This window comes from Palaemon carinicauda, chromosome 1 (genome assembly GCF_036898095.1).
Source record: "Palaemon carinicauda isolate YSFRI2023 chromosome 1, ASM3689809v2, whole genome shotgun sequence".
NCBI lineage: Eukaryota > Metazoa > Arthropoda > Malacostraca > Decapoda > Palaemonidae > Palaemon > Palaemon carinicauda.
Window position 1 is genome coordinate 249,538,010 of NC_090725.1, and position 27,522 is coordinate 249,565,531.

Genomic DNA, 27,522 nt, shown 5'->3' on the forward strand with positions numbered 1-27,522 from the left:
CAATACTGGTGACTATCTGTCCCTTTTTATTTCGGCTTGGTAGAGTGTAAATGTGTCTCACTCTTCCGTTAACCTTAACTGGCTGGAACTTATTTCTTTTTCTTTCTCTTTAGATGTGTGATTGCCCGTGAGGATCGATCATGTGGGTTTGTCTGGGCTTGGAAGGGCGTCGAAGCGGCACCTTCATGTCCTCAGAGTAGACTGATCCCCTTGGTCTCTGCCCTTCATGCCGAGGTCACTCGTGGAGTCTTCTTGTAGTATGTGTCGGGAGTGGTCGCCCTCCCAGTGAGTGAGATTTGGTAGATGTAAGAAGTCTAAGAGGGATTCTTCACCTTCAAGGTCAACTTCGAAGGGCAAGAAGACCCGGCTTCTTTCTCCTACGGCTCGATCTCTTCATTCTGAGTCTGCTCAACCGGCTTCCTCAGGGGAATGGTCGAGTACGAGTAGCGCCCATGTATCTCTAGGACAACCTCGTGTGGGGTCTCCTCCCACTGCCTCCCCTAGAGCGTCAGTGAGAGAGTTCTCTGCGGGCGACTTTCGGACGACGACGATCGTCTGCGGTAGCCCTTCTTGGGGTTGATGGGTTCTCCGTCAAAGGAAAAGCTACAGGAGGTCCTGCGGTTGGGTGTGTGTGGACACTCAAGCTCCGGTTCCTCATCTTCTGCTTTCCCTGACGTCTCCCCTGCTTCGGCGGATGGACAGGAGCAGTTGATGACAAACACTCCCCGAAGTTACTGGCCACGAGATTGTCAGATCTCAGTAACAAGCTTTGGCTTTGTTCCAGTGGTTGTTTAGGAAGCAACTTGGACGACTGGAAGGTTCGCCTTCCAGTAGATAATACTACTTTCTTGACATAAATTCCATCTCCTGAATATATACATGTACATTAATAAAGATCTATCTAAAATTAGCACCTGATGCAATATTGGAGGATTGAGTAGAACCTTAAAAAACTGAAAGTATGATTGTGAGTAGGTCAAGGATAGTGATTCCTCAAAATCCAGATATTTTCATTAACAATTTCTCTTGAAGTATATAAAGCACATTTAAAATCTTGGGTGTGATTCCTGATTGCAAATCTACTTTTGAAAAATACATTGTATTTATTTCTTCATGAAATCCACAAAGTGATTGGCATATTAAGAGAGCCTTTTAATATTTATTGGTGATCAATCCTTAGAAAATATTCGAATTTTTTCATTCTACTATGTTTTGAATATTTTACTCATGTCTGGTCTTCAGCTACTGACACTCGTTTTAATTTGTTGGACAGAATCTGTAGTCTATTATATTCCTTATCTCTGATTTGAATATTAATCTCTAGCACTGTTATTCAGTTAATTCTTTGGGCATTTTGCATGATACCTTTCATAATTCTGATTGTCATATGTATTTAGATCTCCACAGACTGTGCCCTCTGGTATGTAGCACAAGGCATGCAGTTAATTCTAACAGGATTACCATCTCCATCATAAACCTCATGCTACTTGGTATTCTAGAAGTTTTTGCGATAGCCATTACTAGATTATGGAATAATCTTCCTAATTGGCTGTTGGTCTGGTGGAACTTCATAAGTTCAAACTTGTTGCTAATGCTCTTCTGTTTAACTGGTTGACATAAGACTTTCTTCATAGTTCTGTAGGACTTGTTTATTTCATGTTGCTACTGATCTTCATTATATTTTGTAACTTATTATTTCTCATATATACCTGTAGTAATTACTTGATACTTCTCTATTTCATGGGCTGCTTCTCCTGCTGGAGACTTTTGACATATAGCATTTTGCTTTTCCAGCTAGGGTTCCAGTTTTGATACTACTACTACTACTACTACTACTACTACTACTACTACTACTACTACTACTACTACTACTACTAATAATAATAATAATAATAATAATAATAATAATAATAATGATGATAATCAGTCAGAGTCTGAATATAGGAGGGAAGCCCTAGAAAGAGGATTAAAGAATATGAGAAAAATGAAGTTATATGTGCAAGTATCATTCAACAGATGTTGGACTTTGTCAGTGGAAGATAGGTACGAAGACTTAGATATTTTAGAAATTTGCCGTTTTATAAAGATACCAAGAAGTTGATAACCAAAATATTCTCATTAGGTAAGGGAGATCTTTTAAATGAGACCAAAACTCCAGACGAGAGTAATTATGTAAAAAATGGAGAGGTTGCAAGGGAAGAGAGTTGGATGCTTACACAATAAAACTTTCAATCAAACTCAGATGTAAATTTCTGAATGGATTATAATGCCAAAATTTACAGTAGTCGATATGAAAAGAATGATGAAAAGAAAGTATGGAATCCTAATCCCTCAGCCACTACTTGAAATAACCTTTGAGATCTTGAAAATTCCAGTAACTATGTATGCTGCATGGTATAGATTAAGAGTTAGGACATTGACATGGGAGTAAATCGTGTTTTTTATCTATAAATCTTTATTTAAATTGTGTCACCATTACACAGATATTATTATTATTATTATGATTATTATTATTATTATTCCTGTTATTATTATTATTATTACTAAACAAGCTACAACCCTAGCTGGAAAAGCAAGATGCTATAAGCCCAAGGGCTCCAACAGGGAAAAATAGTCCAGTGCGGAAAGGAAATAAGGAAATAGATAAACGATATAAGAATTAATGAAAATTAAAAAAAGATATTTCAAAAACATTAACAACCTTAAACATATATTTGATTTATAAACTATAAAAGTACCTATGAAAACCTGTTCAACATAAAAACATTTGCTGCGAGTTTGAACTTTTGAAGTTCTACTGATTCAACTACTTAATTAGGAAGATCATTCTACAACTTGGTCACTGCTGGAATATAACGTCGAGAGTACTTTGTAGTTTTGAGCCTCATGATGGAGAAGGCCTGACTATTAGAATTAACTGCATACCTAGTATTACGAACAGGGTGGAACTGTCCGGGAAGATCTGAACGTAAAGGATGGTCAGAATTATAAAAAATCTTATGCAACTTGCGTAATGAACTAATTGAGCGATGGTGTCAGAGATTATCTAGATTAGAAATAAGAAATTTAATAGACCGTAAGTTCCTGTCCAACAAATTAAGATGAGAATCAGCAACTGAAGACTAGATAGGAGAACAATACTCGAAACAAGGTAAAATGAAAGGATTAAAAAACTTCAGAATAAATTGATCACCAAAAATCTTGAAAGACTTTCTCAATAAGCCAACTTTTTTTTTATGCAATTGAAGAAGACACAAACCTAATGTGTTTCTCAAAAGTAAATTTGCTGTCGAGAATCACACCTAAAATTTCAAGTCATACAAAGTTAAAGAAACATTATCAATGCTGAGATCCGAAGGTTGAGGAGCCACGGTCCTTGACCTACTTACAATCATACTTTGAGTTTTGTTAGGATTCAACTTCATACCCCATAATTTGCTCCTTGCACTAATTTTAGCTAGATCTCTATTAAGGGATTCAGCAACCCCAGATCTACATTCAGGAGATTAAATTGATACAAAGAGTGTAGCATCATCTGCATATGCAACAAGCTTGTTTTCTAGACCAAACCACATATCATGAGTATATAGTATGAAAAGTAATGGGCCAAGAACACTACCCTGAGGAACACCCGATATCACATTCCTATACTCACTATGGTGCCCATCAACAACGACTCTTTGCAATCTATTACTTGAAAATTCAGTAATGATGCTAAGAAACGACCCACCCACTCCCAACTGTTTGAATTTGAAAGCAAGTGACTCATGATGAACACGGTCAAAGGAAGCACTACAATCAAAGCCAATCATACGAACTTCCAGACCATAATCAAGGGATTTCTGTACAGCATTGGAGATTGTAAGAAGGGCATCACATGCTCCAAAGCGCTTACGAAAACCAAATTGCCAACTAGGGAACAGATGATCACCTTCAGCAAACCTATTAAGACGTTTTGCCAAAAGACATTAAAAAACTATAGATAATATGAGAGTTATGGAAATTGGACGGAAATCAGATGGACTTGAGCTACCACAAACACATTTACATAGTGGAGTAACATTACCAATTCTCCAACAAGTGCTAAAAGCTCTTCTTCTCGCTAACCTGCGCACAATAGCAGATAACTTTGGAGCTAAGAATTCTGCAGTCTTTATAAAAACCAAAGGGAAAATACCATTTGGATCAACACCTCCATATAAATCAAGGTCCATCAAGAGAGTTTTAATTTCACAAGATTGAAAAGCTAAACTAGTTAGTTTAGCCTCAGGAAAACAGGAATGAGGAAGTTCGAGTTTCTCATTACTCTGCTTGTTGTCAAACACATCTGCCAAAAGGGTTGCCTTTTCCTTTGAACAGTGAGTTACAGAGCCATGTTGTTTATCTAAAGGGGGAACTGTTGCATTTACACCAAAGAGTTCAGATTTAATGGTAGTCAACCACTTATGCTCCTGGGTTGTACCAGAAAGGGTTTCTTTTATTGCTAAATGGTATTCTTTTTCAGTTGAAGCATAAAGTCTCTGAGCAAAAGCTCTAAGCTTAGTATAGTTCAGGTCAAATCTGATTTATTACCTTTCCAAAGATGATAGGCCTCCTGCCTCTCCAAATAAGCACATCTACAATCATCATTGAACCATGGTTTGTCCTTCACTCGGTACCTTTGTACATGAAACTGAATATGCCTATCATTCAAAGGGATTACAGGATCAACACTACTATATAATTGTGGCCAATTTAAGCCCAAAAGATCATGAAAAATCCTACTATATAATTGTGGGCAATTTAAGCCCAAAAGATCATGCAAAATCCCATTCCAGTCTACTTGAGATTTCATATAATTCTTACATGAGTAAGATACATTAGGGACAGGCTGCTCAGTCTTCACTTCTAATGAAATCAAGGCATGATCAGATGTCCCAACTGGAGAACCAACCTTACTTGTTATAACGCTAGGGGAGTTGGTGTATACAAGGGCCAAGCAGTTACCATACCTGTGAGTAGCTTCACTTATAATTTGCTCACAGCCTGATTCAGAGGCAAAGTCTAAAGCTCTTAAGCCATGGTGATCGGTAGGAGAAACAGAATTTAACCACTCCATATGTTGAGCATTGAAATCACAAACAAAGACAAAAGAGGTCTTTCTATCATCTTCTTGTATCTTAACCATAATGGTAAGAAGACAATTGAAGATAGAATCATCCATGTCAGGATTCCGGTTGATCGAACACAATTAGAAGTTGTTATGCCTGCCACAAACTTTTATTACCTGAATCTCATGACATCCACATTCATAGCAGGACTGATGAGAAGCAGGGTATTCAGTCCTAATATACACTGCCATTCCCCTGGCCCTAGGGATGGCATCACGCTTCAACATAATTGGCTTCTCAAAACCAGTTATAAGGAGCTCAGATGAGTGCCTCATATTGGAGGCCAAAGTTTCTGAGAACAAAAGAATATCATACTGTCTGGATGCAACTGTAAAGTCTTGAATATTTGCATGAAGACCATGAATATTACAATACAGTAGACAACATTGACGAAATCTAGGACGTACTGGTCCCGGATTTTGCTCAATGTCTCCAGAAAGCATAAGAATTAATGGTGATAAAAAAGATACATCATACCTAAAAACCAAAGGAACCAATATGATAACAAGAACAATATGTACAGAAACATAAATAAAGTGATTGATCAAACCCATAGACTATAGAAAAAGAAGTTGGAAACTGGCCAACATGGAGGAGCCGATATACCATGCAGGGCTAAATACCCTTCAGGATAGCCACTTCAACTGAAGATAGGACAGTAAGGATGTTTTTGAAAAGAAAAAGAATCAGATAAGGAAAAGACAACTTCTTGATAAACCACCAGACATCCATGGCTTTTCTATTAAGCCTTCCCAGCACACCACTACAAAAAAACAAGAGGAATATATATATATATATATATATATATATATATATATATATATATATATAAGATAGAACTGTGTGCTCAAGTGTACCCTCAAACAAGAGAACTCTAACCCAAGACAGTGGAAGACTATGGTACAGAGGCTATGGCACTACCCAAGACTAGGGAACAATGGTTTGATTTTGAAGCGTCCATCTTTTAGAAGAGCTACTCACCATAGCTAGAGTCGCTTCTACCCTTACCAAGAGGAAAGTAGCCACTGAACAATTACAGTGCTGTAATTAGCCCCTTGATTGAAGAAGTAGTGTTTGGTAATCTCAGTGTTGTTAATTGTATGAGGAAAGACGAGAATGTGTAAAGAATAAGCCCGATTATTCGGTGTATGTGTAGGCAAAGAAAAAATGAGCCGTAACCAGAGAGAAGTATTCGATGTATTACTTTCTGGCCAGTCAAAGGATCCAATAACCCTCTAGCAGTAGTATCTCAATGGGTGGCTGATGCCCTGGCCATCCTACTACAACCCTAGTTGGAGAAGAAAGATGCTATAAGCCCAAGGGCTCCAACAGGGAACAATAGCTCAGTGAGGAAAGGATATTAGGAAATAAATAAACGATATAATAAGTAATTGATAACATTAAAACATATTTCATATACAAAATATAAAAGGACCTATGTCAGCCTGTTCAACATAAAATCATTTCCTTGCAAGTTTAAACTTTTGAAGTTCTAGTAATTCAACTTCCTGATTAGGGAGATCATTCCATAATTTGGTCACAGCTGGAATAAAACTTCCAGAGTACTGTGTAGTATTGAGCTTCATGATGGAGAAGGCTTGACTATTAGAATTAACTGCATCCCTAGTACTACGAACAGGATGGATCTGTCCGGGAAGATTTGAATGTAAAGGATGGTCAGAATTAGGAAAAATCTTATGCAACATTCATAATGAACTAATTGAACGACGGTGCAGAGATTAAAACCTAGATCAGGAATAAGAAATTTAATAGACCGTAAGTTCCTGTCCAACAAATTAAGATGAGAATCAGCAGCTGAAGACCAGACAGGAGAACGTTACTCAAAATAAGGTTGAATGAAAAAATTGAAACAATTCTTCAGAAAAGGTTGATCACCAAAGATCTTAAAAGACTTTCTCAATAAGCCATTTTTTGTGCAATTGAAGAAGACACAAACCTAATGTGTTTCTTGAAATTAATTTTGCTGTCGAGAATTACACGTAAAATTTTAAGTCATACAAAGTTAAAGAAACAATATCACTGCTGAGATCCAAATGTTGAGGAGCCACTATCCTTGACCTACTGACAATCATACTTTGAGTTTTAGTAGGATTCAACTTCATACCCCATAATTTGCTCCATGCACTAATTTTAGCTAGATCTCTATTAAAGGAATCAGCAACCCCAGATCTACATTCAGAAGATTGAATTGATGCAAAGAGTGTAGCATCACCTGCATATGCAACAAGCTTGTTTTCTAGGCCAAACCACATGCCATGTGTATATAGTATGAAAAGTAATGGGCCGGGAACACTACTCTGAGGAACACCAGATATCACATTCCTATACTCACTATGGTGCCCATCAACAACAACTCTTTGCAATCTATTACTTAAAAATTCAATAATAATACTAAGAAACCCACCTACTCCCAACTGTTTGAATTTGAAAACAAGGGCTTCATGATTAACACGGTCAAAGGCAGCACTAAAATCAAGGCCAATCATACAAACTTCCTGACCACAATCAAGGGATTTCTGTACAGTATTGGATATTGTAAGGACATCACATGCTCCAAGGCCATTACAAAAACCAAATTGCAAAATAGGGAACAGGTGATTAAATTCAGCAAACCTATCAAGACATTTAGCCAAAAGACGTTTGGAAACTTTAGATAATATGGGAGTTAAGGAAATTGGGCAGTAATCAGTTGGACCTGTGCTACCACAAACACATTTATATATTGGAGTAACATTACCAATTCTCCAATAAGTGCTAAAAGCTCTTCTTGCTAACTTGTGCAAAATAACAGATAATTTTGGAGCTAAGAAGTCTACAGTCTTTATAAAAAAACAAAGGAAAAATATCATTTGGGTCTACACCTCCATAAGCCTCAAGGTCCATCAAGAGAGCTTTGATTTCACAAGATCGAAAAGCTAAACTAGTTAATTTAGCCCCAGGAAAACAGGAATGAGGATGTTCGAGTTTTTCATTACTCTGCTTACTGCCAAACACATCTGCCAAAAGGGTTGCCTTTTCCTTAGGACAGTAAGTGACAGAGCCATCTGGTTTAAGTAAAGGGGGAACTGTTGCATCTACACCAAAGAATGCAGATTTAATGGTAGTCCACCACTTATGCTCCTGGGTTGTATAGTCCACCACTTATGCTCCTGGGTTGTACCAGAAAGGGTTTCTTTTATTGTTAAATTGTATTCCTTTTCAGTTAAAGCATAAAGTCTCTGAGCTAAAGCTCTAAGTTGAGTATAGTTATTCCAGTTCAAATCTGATCTATTCCCCTTCCAAAGATGATAGGCCTCCTGCTTCTCTAAATAAACATGTCTACAATCATCATTGAACCATGGTAAGTCCTTCCCTCTGTACCTTAACACACGGGAAGGGATACACCTATCAATAATGTTGACTAGATTCCCATTCAAAGGGATTACAGGATCAACACTACTATACAATTGTGGCCAGTTCAAGCCCAAAAGATCATGCAAAATCCCATTCTAGTCTGCTTGAGATTGCATATAAATCTTACATGAGTGTTCAATACTAATGAAATCAAGGCATGATCTTATGTCCCAACTGGAGAACCAACCTTACTTGTTATAACACTAGGGGAGTCGGCGTATTTGAGGTCCAAGCAATTACAAGACCTGTGAGTAGCTTCACTTATGATTTGCTCACAGCCTGATTCAGAGGCAAAGTCTAAAACTCTTAAACTATGGTGATCGGTAGGAGAAACAGAATTTAACCACTCCCTATGGTGAGCATTGAAATCACCAACAAAGACAAAAGAGGTCTTTCTATCATCTTCTTGTATCTTAACCATAACGGTAAGAAAACAATTTAAGATAGAATCATCCGTGTCTGGATTCCGGTAGGTCGAACACAAATAGAAGCCGTTATGCCTGCCACATTCATGGCAAGACTTATGAGAAGCAGGGTATTCAGTCCTAATATACACCGCCATTTCCCTGGCCCTTGGGATAGAATCGCGTTTCAACATTATTGGCTTCTTAAAACCACTTATAAGGAGTTCAGATAAGTACCACATATTTAGAAACCAAAGTTTCTGAGCATGAAAGAATATCGTATTGTTTGGAAGCAACAGTAAGGCTTTGAATATTTGTATACAGACCATGATTATTGCAATACATAGACGACATTGATGAAATCTAGGACATACTGGTCCCGGATTTTGCTCAATGTCTCTAGAGAGCATAAGAATTAATGGTAATAAAAATTATACTTCTTACTTAAAAACCAAATTAACAAGAATGATAACAAAAACAATATGAACAAAAGTAAAAAGTAAACTGATTGATCAAACCCATAGACTATAGAAAAAGAGTAGGGAACAACTGGTCAACATGGAGGAGCCAATACACAACACAAGGGTAAAGACCCACCAGGATAGCCACTTCGGCTGAAAGGAGGACAGTAAAGATGTTTTGAAAAAAAAAAAAAGAATCAGATAAGGGAAAGACAACCTCATGATAAACCACTAGGCATCCATGGCCATTTTATCAAGCCAGCCCAACACACCATTTAAAAAACAAGAAAAAAAAAAATAAGTTAAAATAGTGTGCCCGAGTGTAACCTCAAGCAAGAGAACTCTAACCCAAGACAGTGGAAGACCATGGTACAGAGGCTATAGCTCTACCCAAGACAAGAGAACAGTGGTTTGATTTTGTAGTGTTCTTCTCCGAGAACAGCTGCTTACCATAACTAAAGAGTCTCTTCTACCCTTACCAAGAGGAAAGTAGCCACTGAACAATTACAATACAGTAATTATCTCCTTGAGGAAAGAAGTGCTTGGTAATTTCAGTGTTGTCAGGTGTATGAGGAAAGACGAGAATGTGTAAATAATAGGCAAGACTATTCGGTGTATGTGTAGGCAGAAAAAAAAATGAGTTGTAACCCGAGAGAGGGATCCAATGTATTACTGTCTGGCCAGTCAAAGGATCCAATAATTCAATAGCACTAGTATCTCAATGGGTGGCTGGTGCCCTGGCCAACGTACTTCCTAGGAGTGGAAGGGGCCATGGCTGCCTTTACTGTATTTAATTTCTCTTCTCAAGAATTCCCAAATCATAGATCAGATCATCCCATACTTATGTTTAACTTAAACTAAAGACCTCTTCTCTTTCTCAAATAAATTAAAACTTTCCATTTTCTCACAAGGGACAGTACCTGATGAGCCATTTTAGCATTTGGGTAAATACATAGTTCTCTTTTAATGAATCTAAGGGCCATGTTTTCACAGCACATAATTGCTTGGTGAAATACCTGTGTTATACTGTATATACATGGATAATGCTATCACAGTCACTTGTAATACAGGATGCAACAAAACACAGAACAGTATAGGGCTGAGAGGTTGGTGTTTATTGGTGCTGGGCACAACAGAAGGCTATATGTGCAAACGTCAAGCTACCAACAAAGGTGTTGCACAGAAAAGCGAATAGATGAAGAGCATGGTCTCTGAAATTTTTCTTATTAGGTTTGTAGGCCATTACCTAATATAAATTAGTTGGTCATATAATTGAATCTGTAGGTAAGGAGACAGATTATAATAAACTTTCTTGGACCTCAGACTTATGTAACCTCAAAGCCAAGTGCATGAAGTCCTTAGACCTGCTAAAATCCATTTCCAGCATTACATTGGCAGCTGACTACAACTATTTTTTAGGTGATATAAGCAGTTACCTGTCCAAAATGAACCTATAAATACAGTCTCTCTATTCTACTCATCTCATAAACCAAAGTTTTTAAGAGCAATTCTAGGATTAAAATTGCCACTGCGGTTTTAGATCTTTAAAATTGTAACTGTTTTATTAGGTACAGTTGAGTATCCTCCAGAACTTCCTTTCCGATTTTTGCTATTGGAAAGTTAGATGTGGTTACGGAGACTTCTAGAGTCCATTGCCTCTCAATTGAAAATAAGGCCAATTTTTCCTAATATACAGATTACCCACAAATTCCAAAATCTATTTCTTTTAGAGTAATAGGTGTTATAATTAATTAAAACATGCAATTATTATGCCTGTTAGTAATATAATGCCATGTGAGATCTCAGTAATCCCTTCTTGGAAGTTACAGTGTGTGAACTATTGTAAATATTTCAAGTGCTTTTAAAAAGAATTGATTGATGAGTGTAGTCAGACTAATGCTTTTAAGAGTATGATTCAGAACATGAAATAAGTTGTATTAATATTTGTAGTTGGCTTCAAATCTGGTACTGTGTTGGGTGTTGACCTATCTTTCGAGATGCTGATCACAAATATTGTTTGCCTACTTCTTTTTCAATCTTAAACAGAACTACAATTTTAGTGGTTGGAGAAGCTCCAACATGGATGAAATGAAGAAAGATAACCACAATACAGCTGAAAGAAAATATCCCATTGATAGAAAAAGCAAAGACTTACAATGGGTATTATTTCAAATAGTCTTCCCCCTTGAGTTCATTGTGTAACATCTCTCAAGCCAGAGCTTTCTAACAATTGAAAATGCTCTCATGATGTCCTGAGGCAACCTCACCATCTTTAAGAGATCCATAACATTTATGTTTCAATTGTGGTTTGTCTACCATAAAATTATTTCTTCCTGATAGAGGTATGCACATTTTCGTTTCTAATAACTGTAAATGTAAATTGTCAAAACCTATTTAACTCATGGATTTTTAATGGCCTGGGAACCACGTAATTTTTGTGTGATTGCTTGGTCCCCATATCTATAAGACATATATTGGTCAAACGCCCCAGTTTACAGCATTTTGATTATGAAGTGAAAGCTTTTGCATTATGAGACTACTAGGCTTTTATAAGCTAATTTAGTGCTTAATGATCTGAAAGGATATATTAACGGATTATAAGATGTTAATTTCAAGTCTCAAGACATTAGCATGATGATTACTAAACAAGAATAATGTACTTACCTCCAAAGAAAGCTGCTCCAAAGATAGCTTGAGTTGTTGCTTCTGCTCCTTTGGGAGTGATGCTGTTGGCATATGAGGCCATGGAGGCATATGCAAGGCCAAATGACATCCCGTGGAATAATTCTATTGGCATAAACCACCAGGGATTGGTCACTGTATAGTAAAGGCATAGCCGGATGCAGAATGCAATAAGTGCCAAAAAGAAGGAATAGAAGTGACCAATTTTTGCTATGATGTGACCTGTGGATAATCATTACTTATCAGAATTTGTAAATTTTTGTTTTATTAATTTATTATTTTATACACATTAATTTAGATGATTTTGAACATTAGTTTCAATGTAAAAGGTAAATTTCAATTATGGTATGAAAGTAGGGCATATTGTATAGTAGCTACCAGGAAAGAAGTGAGTGAAAGTTGTATCTCTTGAAGTCAATGAAGTAAAAGTTTTTCATATATTTGGACTGTTTCCTTGAATTAAGTTGTTACGTTATGAATGGAACATTATCCATTTACAAAAAAAAAAAAAGAAAAAAAACTATCCTGTTTCTTCCTGGGGTGGGAGACATCATAATATGAGGTAGGCTTTCTAGGATCATGTTCCCCAGTTTTTATGAAGCTTTACTTTAGAATTTGTTTGTCTATTTCAAGTTTTCAGGGAATGAAGGGAAAGTTAGTCTTAAGGTAATGGTCATTAATTTGAAAAATTATTGTTAAATACATAATTAGTCATTGGCCCCTGTAAATTTAGTTATTTTTATAGGAACTCTCAAAAGAATTGAAACATTCATGTTTGAATCAGCCCTCATCTTGATATAAGGCTATTTAGTCTAGAAGTCTTGCAAGGCATTGATGGGATGGTTCTTCCAGAATCTGAAACCCATTCAAATCAGAATTCTTGAAATTGAAGTAAGACATGAAGAGGGGGAGGGGATTAGAAGAACAGTAGGAAAAAACAAAATAGTTTTCTTTTTACTAATAAAAAAAAGGTTAGGGAGGGAATTGCATGTGAGGTCAACATAATCAACATGGCTAAAAATTAACCAGATATAAAACAAAGTTCAGGAGTGACTAAAGTAGAGTAGGAGTGGTGGGATAATCTGTAGATGGTGCCGAAGTTTGGTTTGCAGTCATTGAAAGGGGTGTTTAGATAGGACAACAATATAAGCAAAAGAAAACTAAGTAGTTGAAGAATAGTAAACGAATGAAGTCTTTAACGAATGAAATCTTTTAGAAGTTTGAAGTATTTTTTTTTTTGTGTGTGTGTGGGAAAAATGAGTTTTAAGTTCAGGATTTCTTATTTAATCCTGTGTGGCATCAACTCTGGTCTGACTTTAGGCAAGCCTGAGGGAAGGTTGGAAAGTTATAAAGAATTAGATGGCTGAGGAAAGATGGCTAAGTTTTTGATAAGCCTGGAATGAATTTTTCAGATAGCTTTTCATGCATATTAGTATTTGAAAGCTACCCACTGGTATGCTTTCATGATTGGCAAACATGCATTGTAGTTCTACTCCTCTGATTTTCCCTATATAGATCATGTAAGATCTATGGAAGTGCGAAGCAAACTTTTGGGATCACTGGCCACAATGGCTGGGATACTTTTTCAAGAGCAGAGTTGTGCAGTACTGATATGTAAATAGAGTAGTGTGGACCTTTTATTTTTTTTAGGAATTGTAACTGGTAGAAGATTGAATAAAGGTTGTTACGGGAAAACCATAAAACTAACTTATCTTGCATGATGTCAACAGAATGACTAGATTTGAAGATGATTAGATAGACACCAGAATGCTTAATTAAAGACAAACTGCCTTGTACAAAGCACTAAATAGGCAGGAATTAGAAAAATGGAAGAATCCAACTCCAATAGTATCGTGTAATAAGAGACGGAAGCTGAATAATGTATAAGTGATATGAAGTTTTGCATAATTTGTGTCTATATCTCATCCCTTTAGGAAGATAATTCTTTTTGGTAAATGTATAACTGATCCCCTTCATACCAAAACATGTGGTTCTGTCATGTTTTGAAAGCTAAAAGATATGCAAGTAAATAGTAAAATATAGTACTTTACCTGCTAGATAAAAGAATGGCATCTCACTCAATATACATTGCACAAATACAAGAATTCCTTGCAAAAGTTTTGTAAAGGGGAAGTCTGATTGCCACATCTTTGCCACATCCTCTACGAGGAGAAGTTGAAAGGTCCAAATCATTCCACATGAAGCACCAGCCACCACTGTTGTAATCTGTTGATGTAAGAAAAAGGAAAGCCATGAATAGTGTTTAGAAAACAACAATGATAATTACCATAAAGGTAGAATATAAGTATGCAAATTGCTCGAGCTTGATTTGAAGGAGAGTACTGTGTCACTGAAAGCCTTGCTAAATTAAACATACTGTATTTATGAGAAGAAAAGAAAAATATTAAAAATTTTTTAAAATATCCAATGAAACCCACTACCCTTCTAATCAAGGTCTAAAGAAAAAAAAAGAGAAGGAAAGTAACATCTGCCTCTTAAAAGAAAAGGTTATATTTAGAAGAAAATTCCATATTTGTATGTTGAATGGAAAAAGAAAGACAAGTGACCTATGCAATCTATGGTCTACTGATGTTCCCGCAATTGATATAAGAAAAGGTGCCCTGGTTGGTTGGGTTATGCTGCCTCGGAGTAAAAGAATTTTCGTGAGGTCATTGGAGTTGTGACCGAAATAGTGATTATACGAGTATAAGTGAGAGAGCAAAATTATCTTGTGGCATGGAGGGTCTGCCAAAGAACAATTTAAGACCTGGATAATTCCTCGATCAAATGGTTTCATCAAAGAAAGAAATTAAATGGGGAGCACTAAAAGACTAAGAGCAGTACTCCAGAGGAAAGAGAAAAAATCGCTGCAGCTTTTAGCTTTAATAACGTACAGGAGGATTTGTGGTATTTAAGAATGCATTCCGATTATTAAATGCCCGTTAGAAATTTAAACTAGGGAGATTTGTTTAATTAAATCTCAAAGTAACTTGGACACTTAAGGTATTGGCACAAAAAAGAAATTAAGTTGAGTTTTTCCTTCGAAAATAATCTAAGAATTGGATGGTAGCACCCCACGAGAGGGTAGTGCCATCAGTTCACCTCGCACAGTAGGCATTACTTTAGGGCCTTTGTAGTGCTCCTTCGGAAGCTAGATGCACTTGCTTTATATCCTTCTACTTTAACTGCTTTCCTGGATCTTCCTTCCTTCCTTCCTGTTTTTCTAACCTCTTATAAATTTTACCTCGTAGTGCAGTTGCTGGTCTTTCACCGTGTTGCACTTAGGTTGTGAATGGCTTTACAGTCCCCAGCCCTTTGCTATATAACCAAAATTTATAAATGTAAAGTAATCAGATTGAATGGTATGGAATTTGATCTAATTACGAGATCCCCAAAGGAAAAGCGATGCTGATTTTGTGAATGATAAGTCTCTATAGATTAAAAGAAATGCTTTCTATGTACGATTGGGAATCATTGCTATAGTAAATTGCGAAGATTGCTGAAATTATAGTAATGTAGACGAGAATCATATGTGTCTCTTTTTATTTTAATAAAATTTAATTCAAATGGGTCAGAGAATTGTTTTAAATTTGTAAAGTTTGGTCTAATCACCAAATGAGAGAAAATTATAAATGTTTGAGAATAGTTCTGAATATAGCCGAGAGATGATTATCCAACTTGTAACTTTATCTTATAGGAGGGAAGTATGGTGAATCTGAGTATAGCCAGAATAACACTTGGTTAATTAGAATAGGATTAATTGACAATAATTTCCCTTGGTCAAATAGTTTACCCTTTGCCTTTTTATATTGGAGAGAATGGATTTTTGAGTTATGAAAATTCATAATGCAAGAGGAATGCAGATTTCTCATTTTATGAACATATGCTTTTGAGAGTTTAAGAAGCACGAGGAACCTTGAATAAAGGAAAATTTTCATTTTCATAAAATTATCATGACCGCTATATCAGATTGAGCTAAGAAGCCTTTTTTATTGAAGAGTGGAAGATTTGTAATGGGAGCGACATGGTGGATCTAAATTAAAAAGAAGTACATTCATTTTTTTAGAAGATACACGGTATTTTTTCTTACCAGAACAAGAAGGACTGCAGGTATCTTGAAAATCCCTCTAACCTTCTTAGGGTCCATTTTAATCGGCGTAATATTGAATTTCATACGCCCCACAACCATCAAATCTATTGTCAGGAAAACCACAGCCATCGCGTAGGCTGGAGCGTAGTCTGGCTCCTGCATGCCCTGAAAATAGTTTTAAAACTATAACACTCCTGTAACTGAAAAGATTAGCTTAGATGGGACAGACCTGTCTGGTTGCAATTAATTTGAGGTAAATTGTATCGTCAAAACTTTGTTTGGGCTTTTATAATCGTTGATGATTTGATTATAAAAGTCAATACTTTTGGGAAGATTATAAATTAATTAGTACACTAGCTTCATTACATTTACATTACTACTGCATTATTCTGTCAGGAATGAAGTAGTTTTCATGTTGTGGTTTTGTCGGAATTTTCTGGTTTGCAATGGATATAGTTATGTATGTTTATCCATGTGACCTGCAGTTTTACAAGAGATAATAGTTTTTTTTAAAAATAAATACATGGCTATTAATGATAACTCCCTTAAAGCTACCACATTTCAGTTGTCCGGGGTCTAGGGTAACCACATATTTTTAAAGCTGCATATCAATAATTTTTTGTAATTATAGCGAGAAATTGATTTGGTGCAGAAAGGAAATCTATGCTGTAATAGAAAAATGCTAAGCTATGTAGGAAATAGATTGAGTAGCATATCTAATTATGTAGGAGTTTGGAAGAGTAGTTTATCTACATATAATTTAGATGAGGCCAGAGAGTTCGACTTATTAAAAATGCAAGTCATGAAATGTACAAAGAAACAAGATTTGCACGTCACATTTTCAGAGTATACCTTTATATTTTACTGACATTTCATTAGAAGATTTTAATTTGTTTTCTTATTCTTGCTTTAATGCTGTTTTATTATTACGAGAATGTCCACAAAGTTGTAGTTTGATTTCAAAATGTTTTAATTAGGTTTTAATCTATCACGTCCTTTTCCTTTAATTTCCCTTCATGGTTGTACTTTATGATATATAACCTGATGTAATTTTTCTTAATGTGATTGAAAATATAGGGATTCTGTTTTCAATAATCTTGACAAGTTCACAAGAACTAAGGTAGACCACATGGCATAGGTAAATTTTAGACTTTTGTGTTGATGGGTCTGATTTAATTTGTTTTTAAACCAATTCGGGAAATATTCTTCCAGAAAACTGGGGTTTATCCATTGAATGATTGCGTTGATATTCAGAACACCTGTGTTGTCTTGAAACTTATAAGTCGGTAATTTTGTAGGTTTGTGAAATTTTAGTTTTTCATTTAATAGAAAAAACAGTTTGTGAAATGAAACCCTAAGTTCATAGATTTTATAATAGATTTCTAATTAATATAAGATATTCGTACTTGAGCATTAAGCTGAAAGGAATACTGTTCAGTGTTGATCTAGAATTCTTACCTTTCAAGTTATTGATAGAAAACCTGCATGCAAATCCCAGCTGCTTTGCAAATGGGACAGAATTGCCATTACTTACTCGGATAAAATTTATTTCCCTGGTTAATCATAGTTTGTGGCTAGGCTAATTTGTTATCACAAACATCAATATGAATGGATATTTTGTTATAATTTTCTTTGTTGTAACTTTACATAGAAAAACTTTCTATTACAGAAAAGACATTCCGTTTCAAGAATGCTTAGAATGGATAAATTATACAACGTTCTTTGAATTCAAAGAATCGGGTTTGAATGTTCTGATTCATGCGGACAATATCTTTTTTTCAAAAGAAAATGTTAAAATCTCGAAAAATTAACTGACAGGCCTTTGGTAATATAGTTCTAATGTTCTTTAGTTTGTCTTAGTGAATGAATAACATTATATATAGAATATGTATTTATGAGATTGTAATATATTTTGAGACTTGTACGTCTCTGAATATACAAGATATTTAACATTTTAACGTTAGTAAATGGTCTTATGAAGTGTCTATATTTAAATAACTCGATGCCAAGTACAATTGTGTTCGATAAAGTAGGAATCTATTAATGAAATTAAAGAAAGTTACTCAAAATCATCTTATATTTTTGGATTACAAATTTCCGTTTAATAGGCTTAGAACCTAACACTAGGCTCTATCTTTCTGTTATGAGTTTAAGAAAAAGCTTTAGAAAATTTGTGATGACCCAATTTCAAGATTGCTAATTTTCAATTGGATTTATAATATACCGAAAATTCGGAATTAGACACAAAAGATAAATGAAGCTTACCCTGGAATACCAATCGACTAGGGCCCCTCCAGCCACGGCAGATATACCCCATCCTAAGGTCCCCCATAATCGTTGCTCCCCATATTTGTGAAGGGCGTCGCCTGGCGGAAGGTTGAATAGGATATATCATTGTGTTTAGGGAAAAAGAGAATCTGTTTAATGTCGGGAGGGGTAAGGGAGTATGATAGGTAAGGGAAGGATGGGAGGGGGACGAAGGAGAAAGGACCGACAGGAAGAGCAAGGTGGGAGAGGATATCAGATTTCTATCTAGTTTATTGTTCATTTATGCGATATGGTAATTATTGTGTTGTTAATGTTCTTCTTTTTCTTCTTCTTCTTTTTTTTTTTTTTTTTTTTTTTTTTTTTTTGAGCTGTCGTTTAATACCTCCCACCCGCGTGCGAATGCTGTTTTAATCGTGAAAAATAACAAATAAACCCACTTCTTTGTGTGTATATGAGATAGAAAAAGAGAAAGTGATATATTTTACCTAATAAACTGAAGCATATGGTTTCCTGCATGGTAATGGTGGTAATGTGGCCGCAATATTGTCCTAGTAAACAAAGGAAAAGGAGCCAAAACTCATATCTCTTGAGCAAATATGCTGTAGATCTTTCTGAACCTGAAATATAGTTAGAAGAAGCGAGAATTAATGACTAACATAAGTTTATTATTTCGAAGATTTCAAGGAATAGTTTCAATACTGGATTTATTTTCGTTATAAAAATATATATTGTATATTCACTACCACTATTGATAGCAGTAGCCATCAATCATGGATTTTTTTTTTTACTATACATTTAAACTACAGGTATTAGAAAACAAAATTTACACTTTATTATAGGCGACCATTATATATTTCCATATGTTATTTTCCATTGTGGTCATGATGAAAAACCTTGTATATTGCAGTTAAGAAGAAATAGGCCTACGAATGATTGGAAGGCTGCGTGTTATCTCTCATAGTAACTTTAAAATAAATACATTTCAAAGATGAAAACTTGAACGTCATTATTATAAACATACCTAGCACGTACAGACTCTCGTTTTGCATCGCCTGGTCCGTCAAATTGACGAGCATTTGCGTGCCATTTTCGGATGTGTTGGCAGCGATGGGTATGATATCGGGCGTGAAATAGATCCCGATGAATGACGCTATCATGACCATCAAACTGCAAAGGAAGACTTGTCTGTGCACACGGTAGTAGTCGGATAGTGCGCCCATGCAAGTCTTGCTTAATAAACTGAAAAGGAGTGGGGGACGTTATTTATGTTCTTTCGGCAATTATTTATTTTTCAACATAGATATATAATGTAGCGTAAGGAGAATGATAAGGAAGGCCAATATAAACCCAAAGGTGTCAGACTATTCTAGGCTATGATTATTGAATACCTTATATTTACATAACGGGTAGCCTATAGCCTTCAGCCTCTTCTGGGGAATAAATTCCGCACAGAAATCGGAAAATAACAAACTATATTATGCAAATGATAGTATAATTTAATTATTTGAAAATTTATCTTTCTTGACGTTTTAACTATTTGAGTATATATACAGTACAGTATATATATATATATATATATGTATATATATATATATATATATATATATATATGTATATACAGTATATATATATATATATATATATATATATATATATACATACATACAGTATATACTCAAATGGTTAAAACGTCAAGTAAGATAAATTTTCTAATAATTAGATTATACTATCATTTGCATAATATAGTGATATATATATATATATATATATATATATATATATATATATATATATATATATATATAATGTACTGAACCATAAATACAAATGGAGCGGTGCTAAACTGTACAGTTTACTACATCTGGTTGATTCCTCTCAAACTCTTTGTTAGAATGTCTTTATTTAAAGATATTAATTGATACAATTGATTATTCATTATTAAGAAATCGATTGATCAAACATATTGACTGGCTCCAGCAACTTCCACACCTTTTGTGCAAGACTGTAGTTCTTGAGGGTGATGGCTGAAGTAATAGATGTAGAATAAACGTTGTCAGGACAGTTCACATGAATCCTAGCTGTTATGAAGAGCTAGGCTATTGCTCAAAGGGAAAGCCTTTGATTCAACTCTCACGTAGACTAGTATGGAAAGACCATTCCCACATTCATATATAAAAAACCTACTTAAAACCAAATTGAAAAAGTTTTTTCGGAAAAGAGTAGGCCTACTGATGTTTCACAAGTACCACCAACATGTGAGGGTGTGCTCCCTATCCAAATATTAGACATTAGGGGCATTGATGGCCTATCGGCAACGTAACGTCCTTGCCAGGTGATATGCTGGACTGGGGTTCGAGTCACCCACAAACTTGGTAGTTTCTTGTAGTGTCTGCAACCTCGCCATCCTTGTGATCTAAGGTTTGTGGGTTTGGGGGAGCTTACAGGGTGTTGAGTCATCAACAGCCATTTCTTGGTCCTAACTAGGATGGAGAGGGAGCTTGGGCGCTGATCATATGTATATGTGGTCAGTCTGTAGGAGTCTAGGGTATTGTCCTCCCAACTAGGGCAGTTACTGTCCCTTGCCTCTACCTTCAAACCTGTAAGCAACGTATAAGGGTCTTTACGGCTTTCCTTTGTTTTTTAGCTGCACTCTTATTTTAGCTTTCTACTTCATCTGTTTCAAATGTGTTTGTCCTTCTTACTGTTCAATCTCATACCCTTACCCATGGCGGAGCAGTAGCCTGCCTTCTAACGCTGTAGAATGGCACTGAATGGCCTCCCCGTTCCCAATACTGGTCCATATGACCAAGTTAATATATCTATGAATATAATTCAAATATTGTTTGATCTGATTGGTCCGGCTCCAAAGATCCGAACTAAATTTAGAAGTGAAGAATGTAAACCGAAGTAGTATGAGTTGCGTGTTGTAGTTTTCAATGAAATGGACAGAAGGAAAGTCACCCATAGGTGCAAGTACCTGTATTTATCAGTTGTATGAAGCTTTACAGTTGTTTTATAATGATTGGGAACCTAGTTTGAACAGGAGATATATTTGAGTGACGGAGAAACACCGTTGAATTTAGTCTAGATATTTATCGGATCATTTTATTGTAGGATGTAGAGATTTTGAATGTTAGAAGTATTATTGCCCTCGTCGTATAAGAAGGTAACTGAATAATAAAGCAAATCATGATTTATGATATAATATACTGATAGAAGTCATTAAAGAGTGTATGCCACTAACTGTATATGTACGATATAAAGCTCAAAATGCATATATACAGTATAAATGTGTGTATGTTTGCCGTCTTATATTGTCCCTTATAGGGTCGATAGCACTCGAAGTTTTATGGCTACTGGAAGATAAGTGTCTCCCCAAATATGGTGAAGTATTCTTCACAGCATCAAGCTCCTAATGGCAAATGCGGCAGCACAAAAATAATACTTAGAATCCACTAGTGTGTGTCCATCGAAAAGGTTCCTCATAAAAACCGAAGTGTTTTATATAAAGTAAAATTTATGACTTATTATGGCTGGCAGTCGTAGGACTGTCGGCATTGTTAAGGCTTTTATGGTGCGCTCTTGAACTCGTTTTACAATTTCCCTAAATTTCGTCGTGGCTGTTTAGAAAAATTGAGGTATACAAATTCACATACTGATTTATTTATTTACTGACTTGTTTATATATATATAATATATATATATATATATATATATATATATATATATATATATACACACATATATATATATATATATATATATATATATATATATACACACACACATCTATACATATACATATACACATATATACATATGCATATACATATATATATATATATATATATATATATATATATATATATATATATATATATATTGCAGTTATACAGCTGTAGATGGTGTTAGTATTGAATTGATCTCTCTTGATGAAGTGATGGTCAAGATATGTGCATGCTATTTATTGTTGCTGTTTTCAGGATTTATTGTTTAACCGTGTTGATTCAATTTTATATGTATTTCCCTCTTCCTTGTGTGTGCATGTTTGTGAATTCAAGGGCATATAATGGACACAAGGAAATGGAATACATATCAGAACATTTTTACTTTGATGGTACAGTACTTTTTATGATCTCACTACAGTCTGAATATAAAAGCTTTGCTAAGCTTTTGATCATCTTCCTTTTTATGAAGTAGTCCAGGATGGTTTCTGAGTTTGTGCCTTACGATAGTCTAGGACTCTAGATGGTAAACTATTTTCATAACTCATGGTACAAAATTTTTTAACATTGTAATAATGATGAGGATTATTCTTTTGCTTCATCTGCGGTTCAGTTGCTATAAACGCAATTAAAGGACCTCGGTAGTAGAAAGATTCATTAAGGAAGAAGATATCCAGCTGTTATCGGCCCTAGAAGAAAGAGAAACATTGACTCATGAACTGGAAACGGTGCCCCACCCTACATCTGGGTTTAAACCAAAGAAATGGGATTCTAGAGCATCCAAGGAATTTAAGAAACCCAGGAAAACTCGTAAACCTAGACCTTAGTTTGATTATGGTTTTGTATTAGTATTTGATAAGAAACCAGATTTTCGTATTTGTTTGAAATATAATGCACATTATAGACTTTCGATTATTATAGTTTAAGTAAGGTAAAGAAAAGATACCAGGTGCATAAGTTAGGTCATCAGAAATTCATAGGAATTGGCTAGAAATTTATGAGGTACAGGGTAAGCAGTCTAAGTGTGATTCTCTTGATATTTTGACAGTACTTTCGCTTAGTAATATGGCTATTCACTATTTTGATAATTTTTTTCATCTGTGAGTTCAGGGGCCGTATGTTTTCAACAAATTAGGTACTTGCGTTTTAAGTGGCTTTATGAGAACGTCCTCGTAGTTTCCTGCGATTGGTTGAAGAAATCTTTTTCAGCTTCATCATGGCTGACCAAATATTAAAAGAAGTGTGGATGTCTGTCATGCATAGAGGAAATGGAAGTGAGTGGTTCAGAGCGGCGAGGAAAGAGCAGGAATGGTGCTACGGTGGGGGGATATTTTTGGACGCTTCTCGACCAGAAAGGACCTCCACAGCCGTGTATCGGTGGTAGGTGAAACCTTTTCAGTGGCTCTAACCATTTTTTCTTATTTCAGTTCCTTTTGAATATAGTTTATGTAGAACAGTAGGCCTAAACGTGAGTTAGGAAAGGTAAATGACAATACAAAAATACGATTACTTGTAAGTCTTGTTATAGAAAATATTTCATTTGAAATGGGCTTTACCGTTATCTCCCATGAACTGAGATGAGGTTAAGGAACCGAAGTGTTTATTTCAACAACTTGGCTGGCAGCGTAGAAATGGGATAGTGTGAAGGAAATATTCACATATGTTTTTATTAACTCAACTTCTTTGTATTCAGATGTCAACTTCTTTTTTTTTTTTTTTTGATTTGAACGAATCAGACACAAATGAAACTATCTTGAGAAACTTGTAGAAATGTTTATAGTCTAGTTTTTGGCAACGAACTCATCTGGCTGAGGCTCGAACCGGACTTGTAGGAATAGACGGGCGTGTAACTAAAAATTGAGAATGATTCTGTTCCTAAGCATCTGATTATGTAGCTAGTTGTTAGCTGAACGTTGCGGGTCGCAGCTAGGGTGTAGAGAGAATGATGAAGAGATCAGAAAACAGACATGAGTGGCTATCTCTGTCAAACACTTGTATACCATTAAAACGGTTGATTTTCATCTTACGTGATTGAAACTATTCAACAGATATTCTCTCTCTCTCTCTCTCTCTCTCTCTCTCTCTCTCTCTCTCTCTCTCTCTCTCTCTCTCTCTCTCTCTCTCTTTCTCTCTCTCTCTCTCTTTCTCTCTCTCTCTCTCTCTCTTTCTCTCTCTCTCTCTCTTTCTCTCTCTCTCTCTCTCTCTCTCTTCTCTCTCTCTCTCTCTCTCTCTCTCTCTCTCTCTCTCTCTCTCTCTCGTGTAATGTACACCTCTTACAATTTCTTTTTATTCATTCACTTATATACCTTATGATATAGAATTCATTTTATTAGATATTAAACATTAAAATAAGTCCAAAGTGAGAAGCAAAAGATAACTTTGTAACTCTTGAATTACCTGATAAACGGCATGATGGTCCACAAAAGACTGATGACCGTCTCTGACACGCCCTTATGGCGAGCTATCACGGGCAGGAACGGCGTAAGTGGTCCCGTTCCTATTGGGAGAAAATTAAATCTCGTCATACACAAATGGGACACATTTGGCTGGGTAATTAAATGCTGGGAATTTGGTTGTGTAATATTAATAAAATAGTTGTGTGGATTATCGACTTTGCGATACTGAAGTTTAAGGGCGTATATTGCTTAATGCTTACCAGTTACATGTGAAGAGTATATCATGACACCAGCGACACGGGTTCATGTTACTGAGATAGTTTCTTGTGTTTGTGTTTATGTCTGTGCCTTGTTTGCAAGATAATTGTGATTTGTTTTGGCTGTCAACACATGTCGCTATGTTTATGAGTTGATAAGCAGTGAATGACAGTTACTAAGAATGTTATTTGAAAACTGATTTTATTAGGGTAATACGTACAAAACATAGAGGCTGAGTTAAACAAAATAACGAAGAATAATAGAAGTAATGGAGAAAAAAAATCTGAAATAACAAGAAAAACATCGTCAAAATCTATCCATCTGTCAGGGAATTGGACTCGGGAAAGATAAAATGGGGGGACATTTATAACTGTTAGGAATGAGCTGCAAATGTATAGTCATTGGAAGAATGTAAGTTACACATTTTCTTTTCTTTCCGATAGTGAGTTATGACAAAATAAAAACTTAAATTTGGAATTTATGCCAAGGAAATTTTGGATAGTGGAATATTAGAGTTAGTAAGTAGGAAAACTTGAAGAGAATAGAACAATAAGAAAGAATGAGTTATTAAATACTTGACCGCTAACTCTTGATTGAAAACTCATTAGCTACTTGTGTAAGTGTTTGTCATTAACAAAATTGCAGTTGTTTTCGTATGTAAGTTATTTCATAAGGGGAAATCAGAGTTAAGTTACACTGTAAAGGGTTTTTGCTTCGATATGGTTACAACTAAAATTAAAAACTATTAATTATTTGAGACCAAGTACATGAAAATGGTAGGAAATATAAAACGACAACTTACCTGAAAATCTCACTAAATAGTGTAATTTTATAGGAAATAATTTCCAGTCGATTTTCATTTTGATGTTAATAAGATTTCCTTTTCACAAAACTGAGAATGATAGTCTTCTTATATTGCGTGGATCTTGGATTACTAAACCAAATCGACACTTCTCTTTCCCCTTTCTCTTGAACACCTTTTTTTCTGTTGTATAAATTACGCCAATGATATCTATTAAAGTTCAAGTCGCGCAGTCTTAATTTTTTTTTTTTCACTTATATAAGTTTCTGTAAAAGCGTGGATATTGTTACATTTTGCATTACTTCAAAGAATAAAATTAAAGAATTTTAGGGCTCATGTTTGTTTACGGTTTTGCCGAACCAAATTCTTTAATGGAATATTATTTTGGTATATCGGTTAGATGGAAACTTTTCTATAAAATAAATCAGAGGCATGTATATTTACACTCGTGTGTGTGTGTATATATATATATATATATATATATATATATATATATATATATATATATATATATAAAAATCTCACAAATGCAATTTATATATTTGAAACTAGGTATGTATATATATATATATATATATATATATATATATATATATATGAGTGTGTATATATATATATGTATATATATATGTATATATATATATGTATGTATATATATATATATATATATATATATATATATATATATATATATATATATATATACTGTATATGTGTGTGTGTATGTATTTTGATTTATATATTCTTTATATGGAAATATTCTTACACTATTCATCTTTTCGTATGTATAGTTTTATTGAAAAACGTGTTAAATATGTTCTTTTCTGATTGTGCTAAATACTTCATAGTTGTGGATAATAACGATTAGATGAATAAAAACACTTCATCCTTTGTTTACCATCAAAAGTGTCTGCATATAGTATTAAAACATTATTTTCAACATTTTTCCTTTATTTTAATAGTCGGAAAGTGTATTTTTACTTCGGATAATTTTCATTATGCAATAAGAAGCGGTCTTTGTTTTTTTTTTTATTTCATCTCTGAGAAAAGACTAAAAGAATGACCGTCTCAAATTCACAAGAAAAAGAGACCATTGTTTACTTTTGTGTTATTATTATCATCATTATTATCACGGGATATGAGGTGCCATTAATTCTGAGATTTGTGTCTTGTCCTTTTACTTTTATCTTAAATTTCGCAACGAAATCCAACAAAGTCGAGTGGATTCTCAGTGCCCGATATTTGCTTCAGTTATACGGAAAGTGACTCAGGTGTCTCGAGTGGCGGCATTTAGCTACGTGGATTCTTGGACATTCACTGTCTGATTGTCTGAATTGATGATGAAAGCGCTTATGTTTTTTAATGATACTCTCATTCTTTGTATATGTGAAAACAAGATGATTAACAGTTCCAAGTAAAGCAGGGGTATAGCTACCGTGGTCCCTATCCGAAATTGGAATCCATCAGTAAGTGAACCCATCGTCATTGTAGATGAGTTTCTATCAAGGGAGTCTTAAATTTCGTTAAATTAATAAGGTTCTGCGCCTGCGTTGCTATTGTAAACAGATTATGAGGTTTTAATTTGAAAAAAAAAAAAAAATATTAGAGAAGTATTATCCTTGGTATGCATATTAAAGTATTATCCTTGTCATGGTAGGCACTTAGATTTCATGTTTTTTTGTTTTTTTTTTCGGAAAGCAATGAAAGCCTACGTGAAGCCTAACAATGATTCTATTACGTTTCTTGGGTTTTTCTTTTGCATATCATGCATGTTGTAAGTAAACGACATTTTAATGCTCTTCTTGGTAGGCATTGGAGGCATTGATGCCAGGAGAAACTCTAACTTTTTTTTACAAGCCCAGTTTGAGGCTG

The 27,522-nt window shown here is 35.0% G+C and overlaps 1 protein-coding gene across 2 annotated transcripts in view; it reads right to left on the reverse strand.

Annotated features, from left to right (window-relative positions):
• The window catches only part of LOC137654987 (major facilitator superfamily domain-containing protein 6-like), a 40,525-nt gene that overhangs the window by 2,673 nt on the left and 10,330 nt on the right, over positions 1 to 27,522 (reverse strand). For both annotated transcript variants that reach the window (XM_068388885.1, XM_068388893.1), the window contains exons 2-9: positions 25,651 to 25,916; positions 24,592 to 24,691; positions 19,491 to 19,708; positions 18,955 to 19,086; positions 18,467 to 18,567; positions 16,202 to 16,366; positions 14,163 to 14,337; positions 12,094 to 12,333 (exon numbers count right to left, since the gene is read on the reverse strand). In XM_068388885.1, the coding sequence (XP_068244986.1) occupies positions 12,094 to 12,333; positions 14,163 to 14,337; positions 16,202 to 16,366; positions 18,467 to 18,567; positions 18,955 to 19,086; positions 19,491 to 19,708; positions 24,592 to 24,691; positions 25,651 to 25,708 (1,189 nt within the window). In that variant the 5' untranslated portion in view covers positions 25,709 to 25,916. The remainder of the gene's footprint in view (positions 1 to 12,093; positions 12,334 to 14,162; positions 14,338 to 16,201; positions 16,367 to 18,466; positions 18,568 to 18,954; positions 19,087 to 19,490; positions 19,709 to 24,591; positions 24,692 to 25,650; positions 25,917 to 27,522) is intronic.